General features: G+C 45.4%; 1 protein-coding gene across 1 annotated transcript; it reads right to left on the bottom strand.

Annotated features, from left to right (window-relative positions):
• Positions 1 to 971: 971 nt before the first annotated feature.
• Positions 972 to 11,515, bottom strand: LOC139402795 (calpain-3-like). The gene is made up of 6 exons (XM_071146712.1): positions 11,451 to 11,515; positions 6,558 to 6,626; positions 6,353 to 6,431; positions 6,015 to 6,131; positions 5,444 to 5,502; positions 972 to 1,869 (listed from the first exon to the last, which is right to left on the bottom strand). The coding sequence occupies exons 1-6, from the start codon at positions 11,466 to 11,468 to the stop codon at positions 1,843 to 1,845; spliced, it is 369 nt and encodes a 122-aa protein (XP_071002813.1). The 5' UTR covers positions 11,469 to 11,515; the 3' UTR covers positions 972 to 1,842.
• Positions 11,516 to 12,562: the final 1,047 nt, after the last annotated feature.

Below are 12,562 nucleotides of genomic sequence, written 5' to 3'. Positions count from 1 at the left end.
TACAGCGGAAGAGGAGGAGGAGGAGGAGGAGGAGGAACTAGGGAGGCTTCTGCCTGGTCCTGGTCGTACAACGCAGGTTAAGGAGTAGGAGGAGGAGAAACTAGGGAGGCTTCTGCCTGGTCCTGGTCGTACAGCGGAGGAGGAGGAGGAGGAGGAGGAGGAGCTAGGGAGGCTTCTGCCTGGTCCTGGTCGTACAGCTGAGGAGGAGGAGGAGGAGGAGGAGGAGCTAGGGAGGCTTCTGCCTGGTCCTGGTCGTACAGCTGAGGAGGAGGAGGAGGAGGAGGAGGAGGAGGAGAAACTAGGGAGGCTTCTGCCTGGTCCTGGTCGTACAACGCAGGTTAACGAGGAGGAGGAGCTAAGGAGGCTTCTACATGGTCCTGGTTGTACAGAGGAGGGTAAGGAGGAGGAGTAGTGTTCTTAGCCGGTTCTGTCTGTTCTATGTCAGTCTCATTGGTCCATTGGTAGGACTGACAGATTCTACAGACACTTTTCTGTCGAATCTGTGTATCAGTGTTTCAGAACCTGATAGGGGGATTATTCCGGTTCCCACGGACCGACTGGCTGGTTCTGGGTCAGGAAGCCTGAAACTGAAGGAAAGAAGCACTGGTCCTTTTCCACCACGTCTCCAGTCCCTCCGTTGTCCATTAGAGAACTGTGGTCTTCACTGGAGTGATGTGGAGAAGAGGCTTGGCAGAGCACCACGCTGGGTAGGGTTGATATCGGGTGGGAAACATATGACATTAGGTATTATAGAGGAGGGTTCGATTAGCCAGCAGGCAAAAGGCTTTGAACGCCAGGCGCAGATTTTCCCAGAGGAATGAAACAGTGAATATTTGAAAAGATGGATATTTGATGGATCATGAAGAAGTGGCTCTGATACCTCACTCTGGTATCATGACAGAAAAAGAGAGGTTGTGTGTGTTGGATGCCTGAGAGAAAGACTTGTACATGTGGTAAGGAGGGGGGGGGGGGGGGGGGGGGGGTCTGTAAATAAAAAATACAAAAAATGCCGATTCAGAAGAGACTGACATTTCAGTAATACTGGGAAATGGACATGGTTAGGAGAGGAAACGAGAGAAACCTGAGACCTAGTGAAGAGGGAAGGAGAAGGTTAGAGGGAGAGAGAGAGGGAAGGAGAAGGTTAGAGTGAGAGAGAGATGGGGAAGGAGAATGTTAGAGGGAGAGGGAGATGGGTAAGGAGAAGGTTAGAGAGAGAGTGAGATGGGGAAGGAGAAGGTTAGAGGGAGAGAGAGATGGAAGGAGAAGGTTAGAGAGAGAGTGAGATGGGGAAGGAGAAGGTTAGAGGGAGAGAGAGATGGAAGGAGAAGGTTAGAGAGAGAGTGAGATGGGGAAGGAGAAGGTTAGAGAGAGAGTGAGATGGGGAAGGAGAAGGTTAGAGGGAGAGAGAGATGGAAGGAGAAGGTTAGAGAGAGAGTGAGATGGGGAAGGAGAAGGTTAGAGGGAGAGAGAGATGGAGAAGGTTAGAGGGAGAGAGAGAGAGTGAGATGGGGAAGGAGAAGGTTAGAGGGAGAGAGAGATGGGGAAGGAGAAGGTTAGAGGGAGAGAGAGAGAGAGATGGAGAAGGTTGGAGGGAGAGAGAGATGGAGAAGGATGTGATGGAGTTGTAAGTAGTATGGACTGGTAAGAGTAGCAGTCTATTGCGAGGACTGGGGGATGACGTGAGGTGAACAGGACGAAGGTGGTGGATGTGGTACTGGCAGGGTTAGCGCTACGGTCTGGCACTGTCACGACTGAGGTAAATGCTGGTAGTTCGCCTCTGTTCTTCACGTTGGGTGGGTGTCACCAGAGAGGCCGATTGGCTGAGAACACCTTTCTGGAAATCTAGGCATACATGGTCAGCTGGAGCCACTGGACATAGAGGAGAGACATAGAGGAGAGACATAGAGGGGAGACATAGAGGAGAGACATAGAGGAGAGACATAGAGGGGAGACATAGAGGGGTAGTATCAGTTAGGACATAGAGGAGAGACATAGAGGAGAGACATAAAGGAGAGACATAGAGGAGAGACATAGAGGAGAGACATAGAGGGGAGACATAGAGGAGAGACATAGAGGGGAGACATAGAGGAGAGACATAGAGGAGAGACATAGAGGGGAGACATAGAGGGGTAGTATCAGTTAGGACATAGAGGAGAGACATAGAGGAGAGACATAGAGGGGAGACATAGAGGGGTAGTATCAGTTAGGACATAGAGGAGAGACATAGAGAGGTATTATCAGTTAGGACATAGAGGAGAGACATAGAGGAGAGACATAGAGGGGTAGTATCAGTTAGGACATAGAGGGGAGACATAGAGGAGAGACATAGAGGGGTAGTATCAGTTAGGACATAGAGGAGAGACAGAGGAGAGACATAGAGGGGAGACATAGAGGAGAGACATAGAGGAGAGACATAGAGGAGAGACATAGAGGAGAGACAGAGGGGAGACATAGAGGGGAGACATAGAGGGGTAGTATCAGTTAGGACATAGAGGAGAGACAGAGGAGAGACATAGAGGGGAGACATAGAGGAGAGACATAGAGGAGAGACATAGAGGAGAGACATAGAGGGGTAGTATCAGTTGAACAAATCAGATCTCTCTCTATATACATTGAACAAAAATACGTAGTGGAACACGAGCTGAAATGATTAAAGACCGCAGAAATGTTCCTTACTCACAAAAAGCATATTTCTCTACAATTTTGTGTACAAATTTGTTTACATCCTTGCTAGTGAGCATTTCTCCTTTGCCAAGATAATCCCTCCACCTGACAGGTGTAGCATATCAAGAAGCTGATTAAACAGTATGATCATTACACAGGTGCACCTTGTGCTGGGGACAATAAAAGGTCACTCAAAAATGTGCAGTTTTGTCACACAACACAATGGCCACAGATGTCACAAGTTTTGAGGGAGCGTGCAATTGGCCTGCTGACTGCAGGAATGTCCACCAGAGCTGTTGCCAGATAATGTAATGTTCATTTCTCTACCATAAGCCGCCTCCAACGTCGTTTTATTATAATTTGGTCGTCCAACCGGCCTCACAACGGCAGACCATGTGTAACCACGCCAACCCAGGACCTCCACATCCATCTTCTTCATCATCTGAGACCAGCCACCGGGACAGCTAATGAAACTGTGGGTTTCCTTTAACCGAAGAATTTCTGCACAAACTGTCAGAAACCGTCTCAGGGAAGCACATCGTCGTCCTCACCAGGGTCTTGACCTGACTGCAGTTCGGCATCGTAACCGACATCAATATGGCAAATGTTCCACCTTCGATGGCCACTGGCACGCTGGAGAAGTGTGCTCTTAATGGATGAATCCTGGTTTCAACTGTACCTGGCAGACAGTGTGTATTGCATCTTGTGGGTGAGCGGTTTGCTGATGTCACCGTTGTGAACAGAGTGCCCCGTGGTGACGGTGGGGTTATGGTATGGGCAGGGATAAGCTACGAACAACAAACACAATTGCATTTTATCGATGGCAATTTGACATGTCTGGTGAGTACGCAGGCCATGGAAGAACTGGGATATTTTCAGCTTCCAGGAATTGTGTACAGATCCTTGAGACATGGGGCCGTGCATTATCATGCTGAAACATGAGGTGATGGCGGCTGATGAATGGCACGACAACGGGCCTCAGGATCTCGCAACGGATTCTTTGTGCATTCAAACTGCCTTTGATGAAATGCAATTGTGTTCGTTTTTCGTAGCTTATGCCTGCCAATACCATTTAAGCACACTTCTCCAGCGTGCCAGTGGCCATCGAAGGTGGAACATTTGCCATTTTGATGTTGGTTACGATGCCGAACTGCAGTCAGGTCGCAGTTGAGCTTCCCTGAGACGGTTTCTTACAGTTTGTGTAGAAATAACAGTAGCAGTTTCATCAGCTGTCCGGGTGGCTAGTCCCAGATCCCGCAGGTGAAGAAGCCAGATGTCGAGGTCCTGAACTGACGTGGTCTGCTGTTGTGAGGGCGTTTGGGATGCCAAATAATCTGAAACGACGTTGGCGGTGGCTTATGGTAGAGAAATTAACATTCAATTCTCTGGCAACAGCGCTGGTGGATATTCCTGAAGTCATTATGCCAATTGTACGCTCCCTCAAAACTTGTGACATCTGTGGCATTGTGTTGTGTGACAAAACTGCACATTTTTGAGTGGCATCACAGCACAAGGTGCACCTGTGTAAAGTTCATGCTGTTAAATCAGCTTCTTGATATGCCACACCTGTCAGGTGGAGGGATTATCTTGGCAAAGGAGAAATGCTCACAAGCAAGGATGTAAACACATTTGTGCACAATATTTGAGATAAATAAACTTTGTTCGTAATTTCTGGGATCTTTTATTTCAGCTCATGAAACATGGGACCAACACTTTACATGTTGCGTTCATATTTTTGTTCAGTGTTCAATACAATGTAATATTTTTTTTAATCAACAATGTAAATTCTTAACCCTGGGCAACATGGGCCTGGGAGGCTCACAGGGATATTGGTATCCACAGTACTCCACCAATTATACATGGTTTAACTCAATTCTTCTTGTATTTCCTCAAAATGTATTTACTCAAACATAAATGTAATTTAAACTTTAAAACTGTAAAAATGTAAAATATAAAACTGCTCTCAGATGAGGGGCCTTTTAAAATGTTCCTTCCCAGCGCCGAGACTTGGTTCGTCCGGTCATGCACTGCCGAAGTCATAGTAAAACTCCCTTCTTTTATCTCCCCTGAGTTGTGTTCTGGTTATGAATTCACGAAAGGGGTCCCCGGACCCAAAAGTTTGAGAACCGCTGAATTTGGTAACACAACATAGACAGGTAGTGTCAGTTAGGTTGGTAACACAACTTAGACAGGTAGTGTCAGTTAGGTTGGTAACACAACATAGACAGGTAGTGTCAGTTAGGTTGGTAACACAACATAGACAGGTAGTGTCAGTTAGGTTGGTAACACAACATAGACAGGTAGTGTCAGTTAGGTTGGTAACACAACAATAACAGGTAGTGTCAGTTAGGTTAGTAACACAACATAGACAGGTAGTGTCAGTTAGGTTGGTAACACAACATAGACAGGTAGTGTCAGTTAGGTTGGTAACACAACATAGACAGGTAGTGTCAGTTAGGTTGGTAACACAACATAGACAGGTAGTGTCAGTTAGGTTGGTAACACAACATAGACAGGTAGTGTCAGTTAGGTTGGTAACACAACATAGACAGGTAGTGTCAGTTAGGTTGGTAACACAACATAGACAGGTAGTGTCAGTTAGGTTGGTAACACGGTTGTCGTCCTTATACCTGTGCAGTAAGGGGCTATGTCGACAGGGTACGAAACGCTCCGTTACAGATAAGCTGCGAGCTGAACGTGAGCTGGACCAAAGGCGGAAGTAACAACATGTTGTTACTCTGTTCCGTAATGTATGATAGAATGAGCAGCATATCCTTACCTCCAAGACACTGAGTCTGATCGTACCGTCTCCATTCTGGTCGAAGGCCTGGAACGCCCCTGCAAACAAACCCCATGTAATGAATCAATCAATAAATCATCCATTTATATAATTAAGAGGACCAAAATTGAAATATATATATTTTTTAACTTTGGTTGTGTTATCCACATTTACTTTGAATTTGTTGTGTACATGTGTGGTTGAGTTGTTTTAAATGTGTTTATTTTTTGTATTTTTAATTGATTTTTTAAACCTTTATTTAACTAGGCATGTCAATTAAGAACACATTCTTATTTATAATGACGTTCTACCCCGGCCAAACCTGGAAAACGCTGGGATAATTGTGTGCCGCCCTACGGGACTCCCAATCACGGCCGGATGTGACGCAGCCTGGTTGTATATGTGTGGATGAGTTGTGTTTTTAAATGTCAAATAAATCAAACCAACTCAAATATAAAGCCCTTTTTACATCACCATGTACAGTAACCAGACCTGCATGGCCAGGAGTGGACAAACAGATCTGGGATCAGTGTAATACGGAGATGAGGTGAGGTGTTTGTGTGTGACTTACTGAACATGGCTTCGAGCCGGACCAGACAGCTGATGAAGCTGTCAAAGTCGATGTTCATGCCCTCGTTGGCGTAACGCATGGTGATGATGTCATAGAGCTGATTGTTGAGACGGAAGCCTGAACAGTCACATGACCGTCAGAGATGGGAGATATTGGAGAGACACATTAGGCTGTTCAGTCACCATTTAAAACAAAACAACATGTCTTTCCATCTCCTTGTAGATTAAAAAACCAAAAAAATCACCTTTATTTAACCAGTTTGCTGAGACAGAGATCCAATCTACCTGAAGATTTTAATCTATTTAAACATGGTAAACACAACTTTAAGATGCTCTTACCTGCATCGTTGACAGCATTTCTCATTTCGTAGCTGTTGATGCTACTAGCCTGGTCCGAGTTGTAGTGTTGGAAAATTCCCTAAAGGAACAGAGCAGCTGTAAATCTATACATCCGACTAGGTCTACAGTGCCATTGGGAAGTTCAATAAAAGGGGAAATGAGGGAAAACGCAGCTTTCTGACGAGGAGGAGGAAGAGGAGCTCACCTGCCACTGCTTGATCTTGTTCCAGAGATGTCTGAACTCCTGCAGGTTGAGTCTGCCCGTCCCGTCCATCTGGAAAGCTGCCGTTAAGACACCAATGACGGGCGACACATGGGAACTCACAATCAACCATTTCAACAAACAGTCCCTTAGCTCAGAATGACCTGTTTCTACACTCCTGTCATTACTGGCCGGCTCGGGTCAGGTTACCGTGGACCGCAATCCTACAGAGACATCTTTCACACCCAGCAGAGGGAAAGAGATGGAGAGGTATGGAGATGGGGTGATTTTATGACACCTCACGCCCATTGTAAAACTAAGGCAGAAGACAAAATTCCTCTCTCACTTTGGAGAATCGGCCTCAGAACATTAACATGCAATTAATGGACTTTGGTTTCGTGACGAGAGATGGAATATGAAAATGTAATGTCATTCTTTTGTTATGTTATTAAAAGTTAAAGGACGACGTTATAACGAAAACATTGTACCTGTAAGGGTTTTCCTAGTATGTGCTTGTTTGTACCTGTAAGGGTTTTCCTAGTATGTGCTTGTTTGTACCTGTAAGGGTTTTCCTAGTATGTGCCTGATGTTTAAACATTGTAACTGTAAGGGTTTTCCTAGTATGTGCCTGATGTTTAAACATTGTACCTGTAAGGGTTTTCCTAGTATGTGCCTGATGTTTAAACATTGTACCTGTAAGGGTTTTCCTAGTATGTGCCTGTACCTGTAAGGGTTTTCCTAGTATGTGGGTGATGTTTAAACATTGTACCTGTAAGGGTTTTCCTAGTATGTGCCTGATGTTTGCATATGGTACGTTGGGGGAAAATGTCCAGATCAAAGATAATGTTTCTGTAAAGATGAAATGGGAAGTTAGTTAGTTAGTTTAAATCGGATCTGAGTCAAATCCAGACCTTGCCTCGTAACTAGTTACGCCCAGAGAATTGCCCTAAAGGCGGCGCCGCCCATTTCTGACGCGAGGGTATAAAACCTGTGAGTTAAGAATTAACAGATCAGACTAAGTGGCCCTGAGCTGCAGCCAAGGTCTGAAAGGTCAGCAACCCCAAAACGCAACACGAGGTTGAAGACAAAGGAACCTTCTACCAAATCCCATCCCATCTCTCCATCCAATCGTGTGTCTACACTGCTTTTATTCCTACGCTGTGAGCCCTGAGCTACAGGGCTGGCTGTTCTCAAAAGACCCCCTTCAGAACACGGGCGAGGAAACAGACCACTAAGACAAAAGGACCCTGACATCGTCAGGACAACCAGAGAGTTACACCCTGTAACCAGAGAAGTGTGTCATCAGAGAAGCAGAAAGTCGTCCACGAAGAGACACGTAATTACTATAATCATTATATTCTGACCCATAAGAGACGGCAGTTCGGGGCTAAACTAAGCATAGTTTACAAATGTACACAAGTGTGCTTTTCTCTCTTTCTCTCTCTTTTAAATCCCCATTTCGCGTAACAAGTGTCATATTGTGTTGGTCTGCTAGGGACCTGTTTTATCGTACTAAGTTCTAATCAATAGCCTAGACTGTGTGCTTGTGTATCTTACATTATCATCTTAGCTTGTTAGCAAATAAATAATCAACTCAATTGGTGTGGTACGGACTCATTGATGGGACTCGGGTTTGTGCAGGTTCCCGGATTATGCGGCATTCAAAATTAGACTGTAGAGGAAATTGATTGATTAGCGACTGTTGTAAAATCAATATTCTGATATTCTTTGAGTTAATTTTGGAAATAGAAACTCAATAAAACCAAACTTTCCCATGGTGCCCCAGGTTAATGAGTTACTAATTACCTGATTCATTTAATCACGTACGTATAAACCGTTAATCATTTGATGAGCAGCTGTCGTCACATTCATCAAAACAACGTCACTACACTCCCGCTCAGATTAACCTGTTTCTACACTCCCTTAGCTCAGATGAACCTGTTTCTACACTCCCTTAGCTCAGATTAACCTGTGTCTACACTCCCTTAACTCAGATGAACCTGTTTCTACACTCCCTTAGCTCAGATTAACCTGTTTCTACACTCCCTTAGCTCAGATTAACCTGTTTCTACACTCCCTTAACTCAGATTAACCTGTTTCTACACTCCCTTAGCTCAGATTAACCTGTTTCTACACTCCCTTAGCTCAGATGAACCTGTTTCTACACTCCCTTAGCTCAGATGAACCTGTTTCTACACTCCCTTAGCTCAGATGAACCTGTTTCTACACTCCCTTAGCTCAGATTAACCTGTTTCTACACTCCTTTAGCTCAGATTAACCTGTTTCTACACTCCCTTAACTCACAAACCCTGGTTAATACATTCGTTATTTCTACTGCAGTAAATGGTGAATTTAGACCACTGTAGGCCCTGTCCCAGGTCACAACAGACGGTGATTTCTCTATAGACTAGTGGTTCCCAACCATCTCCTCGGGGACCCCCAGCCATTCTCAAACTTCTCCTCGGGGACCCCCAGCTGTTCTCAAACCTCTCCCTGGGGACCCCCAGCCGTTCTCTAACATCTCCTTGGGGACTCCCAGCCGTTCTCTAACCTCTTCTTGGGGACTCCCAGCCGTTCTCTAACCTCTCCCTGGGGACCCCAAGCCGTTCTCTAACCTCTCCTTGGGGACCCCAAGCCGTTCTCTAACCTCTCCCTGGGGACCCCAAGCCGTTCTCTAACCTCTTCTTGGGGACCCCCAGCCATTCTCTAACCTCTCCCTGGGGACCCCAAGCCGTTCTCTAACCTCTCCTTGGGGACCCCAAGCCGTTCCATGTATTTGATCTATTCCAAAGCTTTCACATCTCCGTTGTAGCTCAGTTGGTAGAGCACGGTGCTTGTAATGCCACAGTAGTGGGTTCAATTCCCAGAACCACCAATTCATAAAATGTTTGAACACGTTGCTTTTGCTGAAAGAGAATGCTAAATTACTTATTATACAGTGTGGGTTGCGTTTTTCGCTAGTTCGTGTTTTACAGGTGGTTTTTCCCTGGACTGTGTCTGAGTGGCGTTTCATATATACACTGCTCAAAAAAATAAAGGGAACACTTAAACAACACAATATAAACTCCAAGTCAATCACACTTCTGTGAAATCAAACTGTCCACTTAGGAAGCAACACTGATTGACAATACATTTCACATGCTGTTGTGCAAATGGAATAGACAACAGGTGGAAATTATAGGCAATTAGCAAGACACCCCCAATAAAGGAGTGGTTCTGCAGGTGGTGACCACCCTTTGTGCAAGGAGGAGCAGGAGGAGCACTGCCAGAGCCCTGCAAAATGACCTACAGTAGGCCACAAATGTGCATGTGTCTGCTCAAACGGTCAGAAACAGACTCCAGGAGGGTGGTATGAGGGCCACAGGTGGGGGTTGTGCTTACAGCCCAACACCGTGCAGGACGTTTGGCATTTGCCAGAGAACACCAAGATTGGCATATTCGCCACTGGCGCCCTGTGCTCTTCACAGATGAAAGCAGGTTCACACTGAGCATGTGACAGAGTCTGGAGACGCCGTGGAGAACGTTTTGCTGCCTGCAACATCCTCCAGCATGACCGGTTCGGCGGTGGGTCAGTCATGGTGTGGGGTGGCATTTCTTTGGGGGGCCGCACAGCCCTCCATGTGCTCGCCAGAGGTAGCCTGACTGCCATTAGGTACCGAGATGAGATCCTCAGACCCCTTGTGAGACCATATGCTGGTGCGGTTGGCCCTGGGTTCCTCCTAATGCAAGACAATGCTAGACCTCATGTGGCTGGAGTGTGTCAGCAGTTCCTGCAAGAGGAAGGAATTTATGCTATGGACTGGCCCGCCCGTTCCCCAGACCTGAATCCAATTGATCACATCTGGGACATCATGTCTCACTCCATCCACCAACGCCACGTTGCACCACAGACTGTCCAGGAGTTGGCGGATGCTTTAGTCCAGGTCTGGGAGGAGATCCCTCAGGAGACCATCCGCCACCTCATCAGGAGCATGCCCAGGCGTTGTAGGGAGGTCATACAGGCACGTGGAGGCCACACACACTACTGAGCCTCATTTTGACTTGTTTTAAGGACATTACATCAAAGTTGGATCAGCCTGTAGTGTGGTTTTCCACTTTAATTTTGAGTGTGACTCCAAACCAGACCTCCATGGGTTGATAAATTTGATTTCCATTGATAATTTTTGTGTAATTTTGTTGTCAGTCCATTCAACTATGTAAAGAAAAAAGTATTTAATAAGAATATTTCATTAATTCAGATCTAGGATGTGTTATTTTAGTGTTCCCTTTATTTTTTGAGCAGTGTATATAGCCAGCTAATCATCAAGCCCTTGACGAAGTGAATTAGTTAGTGGTGGAAAAAAGTACCCAATTGTTATACTTGAGTAAAAGTAAAGATTTCCTTGTCCTGATAAGTATTTATAATATAATGAGTACTTTGTGTGTCTGGGAAAATGTAGGAGTAAAAAGTACATAATTTTCTTTAGGAACGCAGTGAAGTAAACGTACAAGTTGTCAAAAATATAAATAGTAAAGTACAGAAACCTCAAAAAAATTACTTAAGTAGTACTTTAAAGTACTTTTACTTAATTAAGTACTTTACACCACTGGAATTAGGTGAGCTAGTTCAGAGCTACAACACAACCTGACCCAGGTAGGGTCTCTATCTACAGACAACACAACCTGACCCAGGAGGGTCTCTATCTACAGACAACACAACCTGACCCAGGAGGGTCTCTATCTACAGACAACACAACCTGACCCGGGAGGGTCTCTATCTACAGACAACACAACCTGACCCAGGAGGGTCTCTATCTACAGACAACACAACCTGACCCGGGAGGGTCTCTATCTACAGACAACACAACCTGACCCAGGAGGGTCTCTATCTACAGACACCACAGATACAGAGGATACGTCCATGAGAGAGATCATGCTCCTGCAGCACTCCAGGCTAAAACCCTCTGTGTTCAGGTCCTTATCTGTGGGAGAGAGAGAGGATGAACAAATCGACAAAATGACCAACAAACCATTACCTATTTTAATCTGGTGTGCAGGGCTAGAACAAAACTGTGGACTATCCGTAGTCGCGGTGGACCGGGTTGAGGGCTGGGAAACAATGCTGTAGGTGATTACTAGGAGAATAACAACATAGAAGAAGACTCCTTTATGTATCTGTGTGTGTGTATGTGTGTGTGTGTGTGTGTGTGTGTGTGTGTGTGTGTGTGTGTGTGTGTGTGTGTGTGTGTGTGTGAGAGAGAGAGAGAGAGAGAGAGAGAGAGAGAGAGAGAGAGAGAGAGAGAGAGAGAGAGAGAGAGAGAGAGAGAGAGAGAGAGATAGTTATCAGTGTGAGAGAGACAGACTTCTATAGTTATCTGTGTGAGAGAGAGAGACAGACTTCTATAGTTATCTGTGTGAGAGAGAGAGAGACTTCTATAGTTATCTGTGTGAGAGAGAGAGACAGACTTCTATAGTTATGAGTGTGAGAGAGAGAGAGATTTCTATAGTTATCAGTGTGAGAGAGAGACAGACTTCTATAGTTATCTGTGTGAGAGAGAGAGAGAGAGAGAGAGAGAGACTTCTATAGTTATCAGTGTGAGAGAGAGAGAGAGAGAGAGAGAGAGAGAGAGAGAGGGAGAGAGACAGGAGAGAGAGAGACTTCTATAGTTATCAGTGTGAGAGAGAGAGAGAGAGAGAGAGAGAGAGAGAGAGAGAGAGACTTCTATAGTTATCAGTGTGTGAGAGAGAGACAGACTTCTATAGTTATCAGTGTGAGAGAGAGAGAGAGACTTCTATAGTTATCTGTGTGAGAGAGAGAGACAGACTTCTATAGTTATCAGTGTGAGAGAGAGACTTCTATAGTTATCTGTGTGAGAGAGAGAGAGAGACTTCTATAGTTATCAGTGTGAGAGAGAGAGAGAGAGACAGACTTCTATAGTTATCAGTGTGAGAGAGACAGACTTCTATAGTTATCTGTGTGAGAGAGAGAGAGAGAGAGAGAGATACTTCTATAGTTATCAGTGTGAGAG

The sequence above is a fragment of the Oncorhynchus clarkii genome, unplaced genomic scaffold (genome assembly GCF_045791955.1).
Source record: "Oncorhynchus clarkii lewisi isolate Uvic-CL-2024 unplaced genomic scaffold, UVic_Ocla_1.0 unplaced_contig_2450_pilon_pilon, whole genome shotgun sequence".
NCBI lineage: Eukaryota > Metazoa > Chordata > Actinopteri > Salmoniformes > Salmonidae > Oncorhynchus > Oncorhynchus clarkii.
This window is presented reverse-complemented; position numbering and strand designations above follow the sequence as displayed.